The sequence below is a fragment of the Kogia breviceps genome, chromosome 20 (assembly GCF_026419965.1).
Source record: "Kogia breviceps isolate mKogBre1 chromosome 20, mKogBre1 haplotype 1, whole genome shotgun sequence".
NCBI classification, from domain to species: domain Eukaryota; kingdom Metazoa; phylum Chordata; class Mammalia; order Artiodactyla; family Physeteridae; genus Kogia; species Kogia breviceps.
The window spans coordinates 31,114,792-31,132,869 of NC_081329.1; the positions used below are offsets into that span (position 1 = coordinate 31,114,792).

Consider the following 18,078-nt stretch of genomic DNA (forward strand, 5'->3'; position numbering starts at 1 on the left):
TCCAAACCCTGAGGCAGGCATCAAATAACTCTTCTCAAGTCCCCCAGGTTTGCTTCTTATGGATCTAAGGGTTAAGCAGAAATTCTCTACCCTTAGAATTGGGACAAATCCTTCACTGTTCTTCTAGAAAAGATCTCCTTGGATGAAGCCATCTGCCAATGAAGATATAAAATAAATCACTGTTACATTGGCATAAAATAATCCAAATGCAAACCTGAAGATTGGGCTGTTTACTGTTCTGGTTCCATGGAGGGAAGGGTACAGGTCTCTACAATTTTTTATATGTGAGAAGATTAAGTAGACCCAGGTGGGTCAAGAGGTATAGTTTCCAATCTGGGGTTGGAGGGCTGTGGTGAAAATCTGAGGATAGGTTAGACAATTGACTAAAGAGGACGTAATATGTACTTTATTTCCAGAAATGGGGCTGGGTTAACCTCGGCCCTGTACTGCTGGGCTTGGACCTCACACCCCTGCCTAATTCCTGCTTGGATGTGAAAGTCCAGCCCTGGTGATGTGATTTTTCCCGTGAAACTGCATGGAAACCCTCCTTAACAGGCAGAAAGACATGAGAAAATATTCGCCTTCAGGCTACACAGGCATGGGTGTTGTTTAGGATCACTGGCATTTAGAGATGGAAGGCTAGGGGGAGTCATCTCAGCAAATAGATTCCATCTCTAGCGCTCTCTCCCGGGACTGAACACGGAGACATCTGTGGACAGGACGCGAGGGCGCACGTGCCCTGGGTCGGGGAAGGAGAGCTGTGATCCATTAGTGATGTCTGCCCAGGTGTAGGTGCATAAGAGGTCTTATGCTTTGTGTCTACATACCTTTTAAAAGCCTCTCATTGTATAGATAAGAAAAAACGAAATCCTGCAGGCACAGAGTGAAAATGAAAGCCCAGTTCTTCTGACTACGTTTACCATGCTTGCTCTCATTATGTTACTACAGAGCAAGCACCTACCATAAGTCCACAATCCCTTATTAACAATTCTGAAATCCAACAAGCTCTGAACGTACATTTCCCCTCACATTGAGGGGAAAACCTGACTTGGACTAACGTGAGATCATTTACAGTATTTAGAGTAACTGATTGCAAAGTGTAACCAAACCCTGCTGGGGACACTATATATTATACAGTATATACACAGCATTTCTTTTATAAAATCTGAAAAAATCAGAAATCTGAAACACATCTGACCCAGGGGTTTGGATAAGGGAGGGCAGGCCAGTGGTACTGAGTCCACTGCCTACACGGTGAGGCAGGTAGAGTAGCACCCAAATGTCTACACCCTCATCCCCCGGAACCTGTGTCTGTGTTACGTTACACAGGAAGTTTGCAGGTATTCAGTATAAGCTACAGACCTTAAAATAGGGAGACGTTCCTGGATTGTTCTATTGGCCTCAACTAACCACATGAGCCCTTAAAAGCAGAGAACTTTCTCCAGCAGGAGTCCGAGAGATGCAGCAGAAGGGCAAGTCTAGAATCTTAGCAGCTCTCTAAATTCTAAGCAGGAGAGAGATTCCACCTGCCTTTGCGGGAGGGGCCACCCTGGCGGCATGAGAAGGAAGGCAGGCAGCCCCAGGACTGGCCCCAGGCCAACGACCGGAATAAGCAGGAAGCAATTCTTCCCCGAAGCTTCCAGATAAGATCCCTTCTCAGCCAACACCTCAATTTCTGCCTCATGAGAAGGGAAGACCCAGCCAAGCCATGTCAGATTTCTGACCTGGGGGCTGTGAGATAACAAGTGGGTATTAAGTTCAAAGTAATTTGCCACAGGCAGCAACACAAAACTAAACAGGACAAGCCTGATTCCTCCCCCGTGATACAGCCTCTAGACACCCTCGCAAAGCGCCTTCCCTGCGTCCCAGCCAAGCCCTGCTGGGGTCAGGCCGCTCCCTCCCTGGACCGGCTCAGGATGCTTTCACTCACTTTCCACTGACACCCTGCTGGCCCCCAGGCCTCCTCCAGGCCTCCCCCGGCCAGCCCCGCCCTCCCCAGGGAGCCCCGCCCTCCCCACCAGGAACTTGACTCTGTCCTGCCTCATTGGGCACAGTGCTTTCCAAGGGGTGTCCCTTCTTTCTCCCAAGTCCTGAGACACCAAGACGCAGTCAGGTGCCTCCCTTATGGCCCCGTAACACCTATCACTACACGTATGGAGCCCCCGACAAGCCTTAGCTCACGGAAGGACCGATCCACCTCAGTCGGCCTCGCCGTGCAGGGCAGGTCGGGTGTAGGACACTGTCACGCAGACCTGGCAAGGCTTTGCGTGTTTCTGATTAAAATAACCCCTTGGAGTTGGAGTGGGATTTGCAGTTTTCCAAGCATTTCCAAATATATTATCTCATGTAATTTTTACAAAATAAACCGTGAGATAAAACAAGGCAGGTATTTTTGATTCCCAGTTTTTACAGGTGAGAAGACAGAGGCTCCAAAAGGTTCTGAGGTTCGTCCACTAGGCCACGTGAGAAACCCTGGCTCACAGACTCAGTGCCGCCACGCGCAGGGCAAACGCAACTCTGAGAGTGTGGCCGAGGCGGCGGCAGGGCCACGTTGAGGGCTCTGGGGTCACTGCCGTGGATCCGCCCTGGCAGGTGTCCAGGCAGTTAGATCTCATTGCGTCTGTTTCTCCGCTCTCCTCTTTCTCTTTCTGCATGTTTCCTTACAGAAAAAAGTCTACTGTTTCATTTGAAAGCCAACAGCATCTGGGTCTAAAGCACTCCTGCTTTGGGGGCACAAAAGCAAACCCTCTCTTGCCAGCGGTGTGACGGCGGCGCTGCAGCCGTGATAGCTTCCCCGGGGCAGACGAGATGGCCCAGCTCTGCCTGTAACACAGGCTCTGCACAACCCACCGCTCTTGCTTCCTCCCCTCGGACAGCAGACCCTGTTTCACGTGTCCGACGGCTGCTGTGAGGATGGAGGGAGGCAGCGCATCTAAGTCATTTGTCAGCCGTCCAGGGACGCAGGCACGTGAAGTGTCAAATTCCTCCCCCTCGGCGCGATCACCCCAGTTACCCGCGTGAAAGCCAATCTGCCTTTTCACCAGAGAATATCCCAGGTTCCTGACTATGCTCTTAGGATGTGCTGTTTTCTCCTCTGAAGCTGGCCTTGGCATTCTTTTAAGCTGATTTCATCTTATTCAAAACATTAGTGGGTAAAGAGAGAGGATAATGAAGGAATAACTGTGGGATTGGCCCCCAAGTCCTACACAGGCCCAAAGGGGTCCCTGACTACATGTTCTCCTCCATTCACGAGATAATCAGAGCAGAGCTGAAAAGACACTGGCTGATACAAATGCAGAAACCCAGTCCACCCTTATACCCCAGTTAAATCATTAACTAAGAAGCACCACCTCCGACGAGTGACTGACTCTTACACCAGAGCTTCCACGGCGCTGAAGGCACATCGACACTTGGGCTGAATTTAACTTTTACGTCTTCTTCATAACCTTTCAGAGATTTTAGATCAGACCAGTAAGGAGTGCTTTCAGATTCAGGTCTGGAGAACTTTCTGAGCATATGGGGCACATTTTCTGGTGATGGTCTGTCATGTGGAAATTCATTACAAGTCCAACAAGACCATTTTATTTTAGTAAATCTACAGCTGATTTTCCTTGAATACTTTTTATAATTCTGGAAAATTGATGGCTCTTTAAATCCTCCCATGGTTATTCAGATAAGCATTATCATCACTAACATCAATAAAAATGGCTTGATGACTTTTCCTTTTATAATAAACTTTAGGCCTTGTGCAGACAATGCAATTTTAAAGACATGACAATATCCTTCTAGGTACTATGGTTAAATTATGGCCGAAACACGGAAATCTTTACAGCGCAAGCCTGGATTGCATTTGGAAACATGCACTGGGTGACATCCGAAGCTCCTGCCTTGGTTTCTCACTAGAGTTTTTGTCCAAGGAGCAGATCTGGAGAAGACAATGAATCTGTTTTAAGTACATCGAAGTTATGATGGGAGTGGAAGTTCAAGTAGATATACAAAAACGAGGACTTTCTGAGATATGGGGGGCAAATCAATCTCTCTTTGAGCATTAGTTTGTTCATCTGTACAAAAGAAATCATACTGGCTTTGTGTTGTAAAATGAACTAAATCCCTGAGGAAAAGCTTTGTGACCGCTAAGTCAAATTGTGTGTGTTTTATTCTTTTGTATAAAATGAACTTACATCTCCACCTGCAGGAGCATGAGACGTCCTTGATGTTTCTAAACCAGACTCATCTTCTTTAAAAGCAGCAACTGCTCCAGCAGTTCCTTCCTGTTTATGCTGCTGACACACCCACACCCCCAGGCACGCAACCTTGGAAACCTGGGCTGTGCTAGACACCTCACTCCCCTGCCCACTGGGATGCCCGATCAGTTCCTTTCAAAATATGAATCTGCTTAGGTCAGCCCCTTGCTCAAAAATCACGGACAATTTCCAGCTGTTCCTGCACAAAGGGTCAGAACACATACGTCGCCCCCGAGACCCTGTCCTGTGTGGCCTTGCCCCGCCCCTCACCTGTCATGCCCTCTGCGTTCCAGCCACACAGCCCTGCCCAACTGTCCCTTTGCTGCAACCTCCAGCCCCAGGCAGCCTCTGTGGTCACCTCCAGCTCTGAGTTCCCTGCAAAGCCACTATGCACGGCCCGGTAATGCTCACGTCCCGGGGTGAGAGAGGCACAGAAACACACCCCAGTCCTGGAGCACTGCCATCGTCTGAAATGACATTTGATGTGAAGTCTTTCCCTGCTCCCTCAACTACGAAATTCATGACAGCAGTGATTCTATTTTCACTCCTGCATTGTCACCTCAAGCCTAGCACATGATGGGTACTTGTTCACTGCATGAGTAAATCAATCAATCTTGGGATCTTCTCCTCAATGTACCTCCCACCTGACAGCCTCCAAGAGGTAAAGAGCACACACAGCGTCATAGAGCCAGAGACCTAATGGAAGCCACACAGCTGCAAATCCCCTGGCAGTTCTCAGGGTGATTCAATTGTTGGTAGAAGAAATACTTCACCGTATAGTTTCATTATTCTTCCAAACCACAATCCAAGCCGCAAATTACGTTTGAGCTTTTTAAACCACCTGACCTAAGAGAATTCATCCTTGTTCTGAGTATAGGATGCTGTTGTGTTGAGACAACAGCTGTTTCACACGCCCAGGCAGAATCTATGAAAGCCAAGAGACACTGATGCTCTGTCCTCAACAAAAGGGGAGACCCGTTAGGACACATCTAGGTCCCGGAGGTGCCCGTGCTATAGGCAGGCCCAGCAAACCGCAGCCCAAGCACCAGACCCGGCCCCAACCATCCTGGTGAGTAAAGTGGCCACAGCCCGAGCACACCTGCGACAGAGGCCGCAGGGCCCAGAAGCTCCGTGGTCCACCATCTGGCCCTTCAAGAAAGCGTCTGCCGGGCCATTATAGAAGGCACATAACACGGGAAAATAATCCCGGAAGTATCTGGAAATGCACAGTTTTATATCTAGAGTTCTTCCCCGACACCTTCTCCCGTGGAAAAGGGTGCCTTATACTGTTTATGAAAAAGCAGGTGAGCCAAACTCCCGAATCTCCCAACAAGGAATAACAGCAGGGCCTTCAAGCTGGGAGGGATTTTTCCCCGAAAAGCCAGTTTAGCACATCCTGACGCTCAGCGGCCCCAATACCTTCATCTCGCCCGTCATGAAATTCCGCACATTTACAGACAGGAAAGACTCACGGGCGTTTTCTCCTCTTCGAGGGGTGAAGCTGGCCCGCGGCCGCGCCCGCGTCTCCCCTCTTCTGCCGCCTTCTCACACGTGCTCCGAGGCTCCCGGTCACCTGGCGCCCGCACATCCGAGGAGTGTGACTTTGGTTTCAAGCCACTGATGAATTCTCTGGACTGAGTTTTTCTGAAGAGAAACAGATGTGGAATTTTCAAAAACAGTCTTCAACAAAGACAGCTTTCCCAGAGTAGAGGTCTGCATTCAAATTACGTGGAAACCAGTCATGGGTACCGTTTACTGAGCGCTGATGGTAGGCTGAGCCCTTTGCTAGGTATTTAAAGACATTAACTCAATCCTCATAAGAACCCTGTGAGGAAGGCGCTGTTATCCTTGCTTTGCTCTAAGAGGCTCAAAATAATGGTATCACTCATCCAAGGCCACGCAGCAGCCAGGACTGAAACCCAGGTCTGCCCGGCTCCTGGTTCAGAAGCTAAACAGCCAGAGCGCACGGCCTCTGTGTCATCAGCAGCAAAGAGTCCCTTTCTCTCCGTGTGCGCACTTACGGTGGTGAAGTCACAGGACTGTGGCACGGAAGAGAGGCCCACGTGTCTGTTCCTATTTCCCCGCTCGCACGGGGCTGCCAACACTTTGCAGAGGCCACCCTGGCACCCAGCACGGGGGACCCGTCCCCTGCCTCACTGCTCCCACCCAAGCTACCTTCCTGTCTCTGCAGTCGATCACGTCGCTTCCTCACTCACCACCTCCTCACTGTCACAGAATAAGGTCCGAACTCCTAAACCTGGCCTTCCAGGCACTTCAGAGCACGGCCCCCTCACCCCTGTGCACCCCAAACAGGCAGCAGGACTCACCATCACCCAAAAGCGCCATACACGCTCCATCGAGCGGTCCAGATGACCCCGCTGCCTGCGTTGTCCGGCCTGACCCTCTGTAGCTTGAAAACTACTTACCTTTCAGGGCTCACGGCCGTGGGTCAGGATGATGGCTCGGGGAACCCCTGCCTGGCCTTAGTCCCGGCGCACAGCACAGCCCGTGTGTCTGCCTGTTTCTCCTCCTGGACCGCGAGCTCCTGGTCCGTCCCTGAGCTCCCAGCACCCAGCACAGACAAGCACCCTCGGGCCCGCTTCCTCCGGGGCCCCCGGAGCCTGAAGCCCGAGGGGTCCCCGCGCCTCACCCCCTCCCACAGCTGCACTGTTCCAGCGCGAGGCTAGGGAAGCCCGGGGTCACCGGGGAACCACCTCCACGCCCAGGCGGGAAAGCGAAACGGCCGACATGGTGGCGCCGTGAAAATGAAGGGGCCGCCGGAAGTCGGAAGGAACTTTCCAGAAACTGGGAGTCACCGTGCGCCGTCAAGTCCCACCTGGCCCCCCACAGGGTCTGAGAGCCAGAGGCCTCGCAGCCCTGTTGCGTGGCGCCTGGCCAGTCCCTCAAGGCCCCGCGGGTTCATACCTGAGCTCCCGCACCTCCTGCTCCGCCTTCAGCCGTGCCCTCTGGGCGAGGATCTCATCGCAGAGCGCGTCGTAGGGTTTATCGAGGTGGTGCTCACCCATCACCCACACCCAGACTTCCTCGTCGGCTCCCAGTTTCCAATGAACCGATTTGCTGTTGTCTGCAGGCAAAACAGAATTTGGATGAACAAGTATCTTTAGCCATGGGTCAGGATGCTTTCTCCATCATTACAGTGTTTAAAAGTCAGATGAGGCAAAGCCCGTGTGGGCTGCAGTACGTTTGTTTGAAGATAGGATGAACGTGGTGCCCTTTTCTAAGCGAAGACGCGAGATGGGAAGAAAGCTGGCACTGTCTGCATTATCTTTAGGGTAACGGAGCCGCATCAGGCACCAGAGCAACTACAGCCTAAGAACCTCCCTGCAACCCGGCTGCTCCGGGGCTTGGGGGGTCCACCACATTTCTAGGTTTCATTGCTGAATACAAGGCAAACACTTGAGAGTCAGACCGGCTTTAGTCTAAATCCTAGCCCTGCCACTTAGCTGTGTGACTTGGACAAATAATTTAATCTCCCTAAGCCTCCATTTCCTTATCTGCAAAATGGGAACGCTAGCATCTACTCGGGAGGATGTCTGTGGGGAGGTGGCGACAGCCGTGCAGGCAGGTCCCCAGGTGTCTGACACACGACAGACTCTCGGGAGAGGCTGGCGCCACCGTCCCCCGTGCTGTTGACCGACGGACGTGCCAGCTCAGAGACTCGGGCCAGCCCGTGAGAGCTGACACGCCCGAAGTGTGAGGCGGGGAAGGAAGCTACTTGAATAACCGTGTGTTTACGCCTGCTCCCAGCTGGGGTTGTGTTACATTCTCTCCAGTTCCTGCTCCTCAGATGCGGCCACACAGGTCATGTTCCCTGAAACCTGGGACGGTGGGCCATTCCCAGGAGAGGGGGTGGGCATTCCTAAACCTGAAGGCCCCAGAGGGGACTCACCAGGGCTCTCATGGTCCACGGCTGGTCAAGGTGCCTGGGCCTGAGGACCCACACTAGCCACTGGTGTTGAGTGTGTGACACGGGCAGCTGCTGGCATGCAGGCCGGGCCGTGGCCACGTCACAGGAAGTAGAGGACGGGTTCCAGTGAAAGCATCTCTGTCCAACGTGCTGTGGACTCACGTCCTGCTGTTGCCTCAGGACACGTTAAAAAAGCAGCTGCTCAGGGCCAGGCTTGCTCTTTCTTTGGGCGCCTTCCACCTTCCTCGGGGGCCACAGAGGTGTTCTGGGGACAGTGCTCTAAAGAGGATATTTGAGGGGGCAGGGTCACAGTCTTCACCACAACAGGAGCCAAACATTCTGTGCTCACGGGTGGAACAGGTGTGACGGAGGGTCGGTCCCACGTGAGCCCTGGGGCTTGGGGGCCGGGGGAGGCCCAGCCAGCTCTGGCTCTTTTGAGGAAAGGCCCGCTGGTTCATTAACCGTGGAAAGCTGGCAGACCTCACAGAACCCCTTTATTACCTCTCTAGGGCAGCTAAGAGTATTTTCACTCTGCCCACGTCTCAACCTTCGCCTAAGTAACCACCTACCCGACAGTTTTGGCAGCAGGAGGAAGGTGGCCGCAGAGGAGAGAGGCCAAGAGCCAGGGGACGCAGGAGGGGACCACAGGTCCCCACAGCCCTGCTCAGGACAGCGACACACGCTCCACCCCCCCAACCCCCCCCCCAGCCGTGTCCGCCCCCGCCCCGCCCTGGCCCCAGAGCACAGTGGGAGTGGGCGGGGCCGGGCGGGGGCGTGACTCTCGGCGGGGAGGGCCCTGCTCTGCGCGGACCGAAATCCCAGAGACCCTGTGAACACAGGAGGGCCTTAGAAAGGAAAGGGAGGGGCAGCAAAGGAGAGGACAGAGTGCTGACGCCTAGTAAAGAGGCAGAGGCTCTGGGGCAGGAAGAAAGGGAATTAGATAGGATGTGTCAGATTTAGCGGCCCTGACAGGGGCCTCTGCTCTGAAGACACTGGGGTCCTCCAGGGGGCCCACACAGCTCCCTGAACCCAGGGAGGCGGAATCATTCCAGTAACGTGAGTGTCGGCCTGGTGCCCTCTGCTTCGTACCAGGACAGGGGGGCTAGCAGGGCCTCCGTGTAGCTCCTTCCACAAAATCCTACTGCGTTCCTAACGCTGGCAGGATGCAGGGCTGGGGGCTGCGGAGATGTGGGGTGAAACGTCCTCCTGCAGGTCACCCAGAGCCTGGGAGAGAAAGGGTAGGGTGGTAGGTCACTGACTTAATGGACTTCACTGTGTATCTGCTATGTGCCAGGCCCTGAGGTAGACACGCGTGAACACTTACACACAAGACAGACCAGTCCCTCCTTCTAGCTGGGGGAGGCAGGCGCTGACCAACTAGTTACCTAGAAAAGTAGCAGTAACTGGGGAGGGGTGTTGAAGTGCTGCGGGACGTGTGGAGGGCCGGGGACATACACTGTTACCACGAGAGACTTTAGTCCATCGAGGATTCAGAGGATGGAGGATGCTTCGGAAGGACAGGGAAAAAATAAGAAGTTCTTTGTGTTCAGTTTGGGAGGATGGATATGGAATCTGGACAGAGAATAGGGCTGGGTTTGGTGCAGGACACAAGGAACAGCATGACCAAGATCAGAGAAGGGAATCAACATGGGGCCATGGGCAACAAGGGTCTCCACCAGGGCCGACAGGCTTTAGAAGCCACCTGGCCGTGGGCTGAGGGTCATGCAGGGGGAGCAGGTGGCCGCCTGGCACAGGTTCCAGACACCAGGCTGAAGGGTTTAAATTTAGGCCCTGTGTTGCATAAAGCCAGCAAGTGGTACTAAAATCCCAGTGCTTCTACCAACTCTTCACGTGACCATGTATACATCACAATATTCTCCGAGCCGGAGTTCCCTCTTTGATAAAACACAGGTAATGAGTCTGAACTCACAGGCCTGTCATGTGACAAGTGCTCAAAAAGCATTAGCTCCATGTTCTTGGTCTGAGTGACCAAGCAAGAGTCCACACCTGTAAGACATGACACCATACAACTCCTAGAAGAGAACGCAGGCAAAACCTCCTCTGACATAAATTGTACCAATGTTTTCTTAGGTCAGTCTCCCAAGGCAAAAGACATAAAAGCAAAAAGTAAACAAATGGGACCTAACCAAACGTATAAGCTTTTGCACAGTAAAGGAAACCATCAACAAAATGAAAAAACAACCTATGGAATGGGAGAAAATATTTGCAAACGATGCAAACAACAAGGGGTTAATATTCAAAATATACAGACAGCTCATAGAACTCAATATCAAAAAAATAAACAACCCAATCAAAAAAGGAGCAGAAAACCTAAACAGATGTTTTTCTAAAGAAGACATACAGATGGTCAACAAGCAAATGAAAAGATGCTCAACTTCGCTAACTATTGGAGAAATGCAAATCAACCACAATGAGCTATCAACTCACACCAGTCAGAATGGCCATCATCAAAAAGTCCACAAATAATAAATGCTAAAGAGGGTGTGGAGAAAAGGGAACCCTCTTACACTGTTGGTGGGAATGTACATTGGTGCATCTACTATGGAGAACAGTATGGAGGTTCCTTAAAAAACTAAAAATAGAACTACCATACCACCCAGCAATCCCACTACTGGACATATATCTGGAGAAAACTCTAATTCAAAAAGATACATGCACCCCAATGTTCATAGCAGCATGATTTAAAATAGCCAAGACATGGAAACAACCCAAGTGTCCATCAACAGATGATAAAAAAGAATGAAACATTGCCATTTGCAGCAACATGGATGGACCTCGAGAATATTATACTAAATGAAGTAAGTCACACAAAGAAAGACAAATACTATATAATATCGCTTATATGTGGAATCTAAAAATAATACAAATGAATCCATATATAAAACAGAAACAGACTCATAGACATAGAAAACAAACTTATGGTTACTAAAGGGGAGAGGGATAAATTAGGAGTATGGGATTAACAGATGCAAACTACATAACAGGTACATAAAATAGATAAACAAGGACCTACCATATAGCACTGTATAATTATTCTACTGTATAATTATACCTACTATATAATTATATTCAGTATCTTATAATAATCTAGAATCAAATCTAATCTGCCAAAAAACCCCAAAACCAAACCCTATGCTGCACACCTGAATCTAACGCAGTATTGTAAATCACCTCGACTTCAATTATAAAAAGAGTCCAGGACAATCTCTGTGTAGGTGGTGCCAGGACCAGGAAGCCCTGCAGCGCGTCCGCGACCCAGACCAGGCGGTGTGCAGCGGGTGTACAATGATGTTGCAGGAGATGAAGGGTGGAGAGAAGAGGGGTGAGGCCGGCCAGGCCTGAGCGAGGGGAAGACGGCCTCCAACGGGGCGATGGCGTCTGGGCGGCCGAGGCAAGGAAGGACTCAAAGATGAGGCCGAAGGTTTGAGGACGTGGGATGATAAACAGTGACGTCAAGAAAATACATGTGTTCGAGGAGTTAGGTAGTGAACGTTTGGGGAAACGAAGAATAAACTATTATCAATTTTACTAGAAACCCAGACGGCAAGGTTGAGCCCATACCTGCAACATGGAATTGCAGTTTACAGTGAGGTCGGGATGCCCGGTGTGAATGTGGGGGTTACTTTACAGATGCCATCGTGGACGCCGCTGGCCCGGAGAACAAAACCCAGGAGAGACGCTCGTAAAAGCATGTGCTTCGTCAGGACACAGAAGAAAAGACGGGAAGGAGAGTCCTGATTCAAAAGGAAAAAGCGGGAGAGGGAATTCTGACTCCTGAATAACTGGAAGGAGAGTGGGGAGGGTGTCTTGCCTCCTGGAGAGGAGAGGTTCTGACCTCAGAGACGGTCACTTCAGACGGATGGGGCAGGCTGCATGGGGACACAAAGGACTGGGCACAAGTTACTAGGGGAGGAGCAAAGAGGGTTCGGCGGGGCTCAGCAGGCATCACTGAGCTCCTGCCATGACCTGCTGCGCCCACGGGCAGGACAGAGCAGCCCAGGCACTCGGGGGAACGTGGATGCTTCCACTGGGTTGCAGGGAGGGGAAGAAGTACGGATGCCAGGGACCAGGCCGGGGGTGGGGACACAGGGACAGGAGAGAGCAGGGAAAGAGGGTGCTTTTGAGGAGAGAGAAAAGCTCGGCTGCTTAGAGTTGAAACCTGGCTGCACGGAACCACGTTCAGTCCCCAGTGTGCCTCCTTAAGGTAAAGGTACAAGCATAAGGGGTGTTAACAGGGCAGGCACTGCAACTTGTCCTGACTTAATGCTCTCCAGGTGTCCTGGGCCTCCTGTTGACTCCAACTCAGAGGACAGTGAGAAAGGGACCTGCTACAGCGCCTCCATTGAATTATGAGCTTGTTTCTTAGTCTTAGACTCATGTTTCTATGCTGCAGTGCTCTCAAGTTTGCTCTTAGGGACTCAAGAGGCAGTGCTGTAGAAAACAGCAAAACACAAAAACAGTGCCAGGTCACGCACGTCCTTGGCAAGGCCATGGCCAGGCCCATTGCACTCTGACAGGGGAGGGTGACGCCACTCATGCAGCACGTGTCAGGCCTGCAGGGGGCAGGAGGCAGCGCCCGGAGGTGTCAGCAGGGTCGTCTCCTCCACTGAGGTCAACGCGACCCCTGGGGCTATGACTGCGCCTCAGAGTCAGCACCTGGTCTCCACTCCGGCTGATCCACTTAGAGGGACGAGCACAGTAGCAGGTGCTCATGAGAGGGAGAGGGATGGAGAGAGGGAGAATCACGTGCTCTACCTCCACTGAGAGAAGACCATGGACTTGGAGAACAGAAGCCAGAGGAGCAACAGAACCGGGGCCCCTAACACATCACACATGAACTACACCAGGGCTGACAGAAGCAGGGCTCCTAGCAACCCCAGGCTGCCGTGTCCATATGCTCCCTGAACTCACAACGTCCCAGGACTCTCCCGCCACTCTGGCCGCTCCTCTAGGTCACCCACCTCCAACCCAGAAACCAAAGGGTGAATGAATGCCTGGCCGGTGGGGCCTCCGGGACTCGGGTGTTATGGCCATGTCCCTTCTGACTGATGCCCGTGCCAGGTCTGCCTTGAAATACTTAGAGCATCACCGAGGCTGTTACTAACCCTACTTGACCACAAGGAAATTGAGGCTTAGGGAGGGCAACTTGCCCAAGATCATAGAGGTGGTGAAACTGGAACCAGAATTCATAACTCGGCTGTGAGATGGTAAAACCTGTGTTTAGAGCCACCTCTGACGCATCGTCCAAACGGAAATACTTTTGAGAGCAAAAAAGGAAGCCCACCAATAGGAATGGCAGGAAATGAACAACGTGCAGGGCTCTGCTGAGCAAGCTGGCTGTGGGGTCACTGTCATGTGCCCTCACGGCCCTGCAGAGCTGGACAGCTCCAGCCTCATGTGCATTTAGTGAAGAACAAGGCCCAGTCCTACAGGCACTTCCTGAGGTTAACCTGGGTAATAATCCTGCAGTGACTAACACAGGTCCATCTTTTAAAACTTCAAAAATGCATATGCTTACTATAGAGACAAAAGGACAGGAAGGAAGCTGGAGAACGTGCATGGCGCCATGGTCCAGGGAAGCAGGTGGTGGCACAGACAAGCGAGAAGATGAGCCAGGTGGGAGGCCCGCTGAGTCCACAGCTCGTGGAGGTGAAAGGGAAAGGCAGCCAGTGAGCATCTGCATCCGGTGCTCAACGCATAAGACACCAAGTCCGTTACACCATCCAGCCCAGAGTAAGGGGCACAGACAGCGCCAGGACCAGTGGCTCAGAACACACCTGGAGTAGACCTGGACCTGAGTTCACACCCTGACTCCACCAGTGACCCACACAAGTTACTTTCTCCAAGTTTGTTTCCTCATTTGTAAGAATAAGGGGGCAACGTTCACCTCCCTGGATTCTTGCGAGGATTAAATGAAACAGCATAAATACAAGGCTTCTGGCCGGCACACACTAACACACAAGCAGGTTGGTGGGGAAAACCTCCCTGGGATGGAGCAGAGCAGATGGGGTGCAGTGAGGTCAGGAGTAACCAGGGGACTCCCAGGTTTCTGGCTTTGGTGACTCAGGGCCACAGATCATGGTGGAGATTGAGAGGCAGGACCAGGCCTGGGGGGTGGCGAGAACCATGGTGATGCTGATGAACTCGGTTTTGCATCAAGTTTGCAGGGCCTAAGGGTCTTCTGAGCGGAGATGCTCATTGGGTAACTGACATGGAAACCAAAGCTCAGGTGAAAGGTCTGGCTTCGAAATGCGGGTGTGAGAGCTGGTCCAAGCTTTTCATAAGTTTTCCATGGAATCTATGGGCCCCTCAATCCCACCTCAAGGTTACCAACCACCGGTGTAGAGTGAGACTCGCCCGGGGAACACAGGTATTCAGGGTCAAGCAGAGACGAAGAAGAAGCAGTCATGGAGACAGCAAGTGACCATGACACCGACGAGAGACAGGCAACTCACAGCGTCAGACGCAGCTGAGGAATCAACTGCCGTTAAGAACTGACTCTAGCAGCAGAGGTCACCGCGCTGGGTCAGGAATGAAGGGAGGGGAGGAAGTAGACACGGCAGGTGGCACAAAGCAATGCCTCATCATCATTTCATGAAAAAGGGAAGGTTTTGCATAAAAGAACTTGCCTGAGAATCCCCAAATGAAATTTCACAAGCCCGAGTCTGTTTCAGGGGCACACGCGGAGCCTCTCGGGCACCACACACGGTGCCCAGAGGCCAGCCTCCTGTGTGCGGCTTCTGCCAGCTGGAGAGAGGTCCACTGCTAGGCAGCCTCCTTTGTGTGTGCTACCAGAGAGAATCTTACAGAATAAATGCTCCACGGCAGGACGCCGATGCAAGCACGCGTTCAGATGCGAGCAGGGCACCTGAAGACAACAGGAACTGTTACAAAGCTCCAGGTAAGCTGAACGGGTGGTATGTTTGTCAACAGCATTGGCTCCGGGAGAGTCAGACTCAGGGTCACTTACTAGTTGCCGCCCTGGGAAAGTGATTAAGGTCCTTCAGCCTCACTGTCCTCACCTGTAAAAGGTGAACGGTAACTCAGCTCCAGGCTTGGCTGTGATTAATGAGATGATATATTTAAGCACAGAGTTCAGGGTCTGACATGCCCTCAGCTCAATCAGTGCTGGCTGGTGCCATGTTTACCGTCTAGAGCAGTGCTGTCCAATGGGCACTCCGCCTGTAATTATACATTTTCTAGTAGCCCAATTAAAAAAATCAAAAGAGGAGTTTGCCCAAGATGATAGAATAGAAAGACCCTGAGCTTACCTCCTCTCACGAGCACACCAACATCGCAACTATCTGCAGGACAACCATCGATGAGAAAGACCAGAGCCTTCAAGAAAAGATATTCTACAACTAAAGACATAAAGAAGGAGCCACATCGAGACCTGTACTCCAGGTGGGTGACCCACAGGCTGGAGAATAATTGTACTGCAGAGGTTCTCCAACAGGAGTGAGCGTGCTGAGCCCCCATCAGCCTCCCCAGCCCAGAGTTCCTACACGAGGAAGATGACCCCCAGAGTATTTGACTTTTAAAGGCCAGCAGGGCTTAATTTCGGGAGCCCCACAGGAGTGGGGGAAAGAGAGACTTCACTCTTAAAGGGCACACACAAAATCTCCCATGCACCAGGACCCAGGGCAAAAAGCAGTAATTTGATAAGAGCCTGGGCCAGACCTACGTGTTGGTCTTGGAGAGTCTCCCAGAGAGGCGGGAGTGGCTATGGATCACCTGGGCCCATAAATACTGGTGGCAGACATATATGGGAACATTCTACTGTGAGAACATTGCTGTTGGTGGCTGCCATCTTGGCTCATGAGCGCCAAGATCTGGTCCCACCCAACAGCCTGTGGGCAGCACTCCTGGGATGCAGGCCAAACCACCAACTGGATGGGGACATAGCCCCACCCATAAGCAGGCTGCCTAAAGACTTCCTGAGCCCACAGTGGACTCTGGACATACCTCTAGACTTGGCCCTGCCCACCAGGGGGCCAAGACCTAACTCCACACACCAGTGGGCAGGTACTGACCCTTTGCTCCAGGAAGCAGGCACTAGTCTCTAGACCAGACTCACTGGCCAGGAGGCAGACACCAGCAGCAACAAAACTATGATCCCACAGCCTGCAGATCCAGCCCACCCACAGCTTGCCAGACCCTACTGTGGGACCAGCTGGGATCTGGCCCTGCCCACTAGCAGGCCAGCACAAGCTTCAGGACACCCCGGACCCCAGACCCAACTGTGCTAGAAACTGGCTCCCCCACCACCAATGATTTGAAATGAGTTCTGGGATCCCTGGGCCCTGAAGCCACACTCCAGGACCTGGCTCTCTCTGCCAGCAATCCAGCACTAGTGCCAGGACCTACGTTCACCTGTCAGTGGGTGCGCAACATCCCTGGAGTCTTTGGTACCCTGATTCCACTCACCAGTGAGCCAGCACTAGCCCCAGGGCCCCCTAGGATTCCTCAACCAGTCACCTCATGACCAGATCCATCTACACAGCAGCCAGCAGCAGCCACACAAGGCAGGGCCTGAGAACCAACCAGGCTGGGGACCAACCAAGCCTCCCAGATGGCCCACATACTCAGCCCCTACGACAGAAGGGCCGACACAGTCCTCTTAGGGGGCACTCCTAGAGCCTATAGCTTGAGTGACAAGGGGGGAGTGCGCTGCTGGGACACATAGGACATCTCCTACAGAGGGCCACTTTTCCGAGGTCGAGAAACATAACTAACCTACCGCGTACATAAAAATACAAATAACAACTTAGACAAAATGAGGCAGCAGAGGAACACGTTCCAGATGAAGGAACAAGATAAAACCCCAGAAGGAGAACTAAGTGAAGTGGAGACAGGCCATCTACCCAAGAAAGAGTTCAGGGTAGTGCTCGTAAAGACGATCAAAGATCTCTGGAGGAGACTGGATGCACAGAGCAAGAAGTTTGAATTTTTAACAAAAGAGTTAGAAAATATAAAGAACAACCAAACAGAGAAGAATACAATAACGGAAATGAAAAATACACTAGAAGGAATCAATAGTAGACTAAACGATACGGAAGAATGGATCGGTGATCTGGAAGGCAGAGTAGCAGAAATCACTGCTGCTGAACAGGAAAAAAGAAAAAAGAATGAAAAAAAAAATGAGGACAGTTTAAGAGACCTCTAGGACAACATCAAATGCACTAATATTCTCATTATAGGGGCCCAGAAGGAGAAGAGAGAGGGAAAGAGCCTGAGAAAATATTTGAAGACATATAACTGAAAACTTCCCTAACCTGGGAAAGGAAATAGTCACCCAAGTCCAGGAAGCACAGAGTCCCATACAGGATGAACCCAAAGAGGAACATACCAAGACACACTGTGATTAAAATGACAAAAATTAAAGATAGAGAATATTAAAAGCAGCAAGGGAAAAGCAACAAATAACATACAAAGGAAGCCCCATAAGGCTATCAGCTGATTTTTCTGCAGGTCAGAAGGGAGTGGCAGGACATATTTAAAGTGATGAAAGGGAAAAACCTACAACCAAGAATACTCTACCCAGCAAGGATCTCATTCAGATTCGATGGAGATATCAAAAGCTTTACAGACAAGCAAGAGCTAAAAGAGTTCAGCACCATCAAAGCGGTTTTACAACAAATGTTAAAGGAACTCCTCTAGGTGAAAAAGGCCACAACTAGAAATAAGAAAATTACAAAATGAAAAAGGCAAACATACAGTAAAGGTAGGAGATCATCCACACACAAAGCTAGCAAGGAGGTTAAAAGACAAAGGTAGTAATATCATCTATATCCATAATAACCAGTTAAGGGGTACACAAAACAATTAGATGTAAAATATGATATCAAAAATAGTAATTGTGAGGGAGGAAAGTACACAAGCAGG

At 51.3% G+C, this 18,078-nt stretch overlaps 1 protein-coding gene across 3 annotated transcripts in view; it reads right to left on the bottom strand.

The window, feature by feature from the left end:
* The window catches only part of SH2D4A (SH2 domain containing 4A), a 74,043-nt gene that overhangs the window by 45,574 nt on the left and 10,391 nt on the right, over positions 1–18,078 (bottom strand). For all 3 annotated transcript variants that reach the window (XM_067022737.1, XM_067022738.1, XM_067022739.1), the window contains exons 3-4: positions 7,170–7,329; positions 5,717–5,888 (exon numbers count right to left, since the gene is read on the bottom strand). In XM_067022737.1, coding sequence (XP_066878838.1) covers positions 5,717–5,888; positions 7,170–7,329 — 332 coding nt within the window. The remainder of the gene's footprint in view (positions 1–5,716; positions 5,889–7,169; positions 7,330–18,078) is intronic.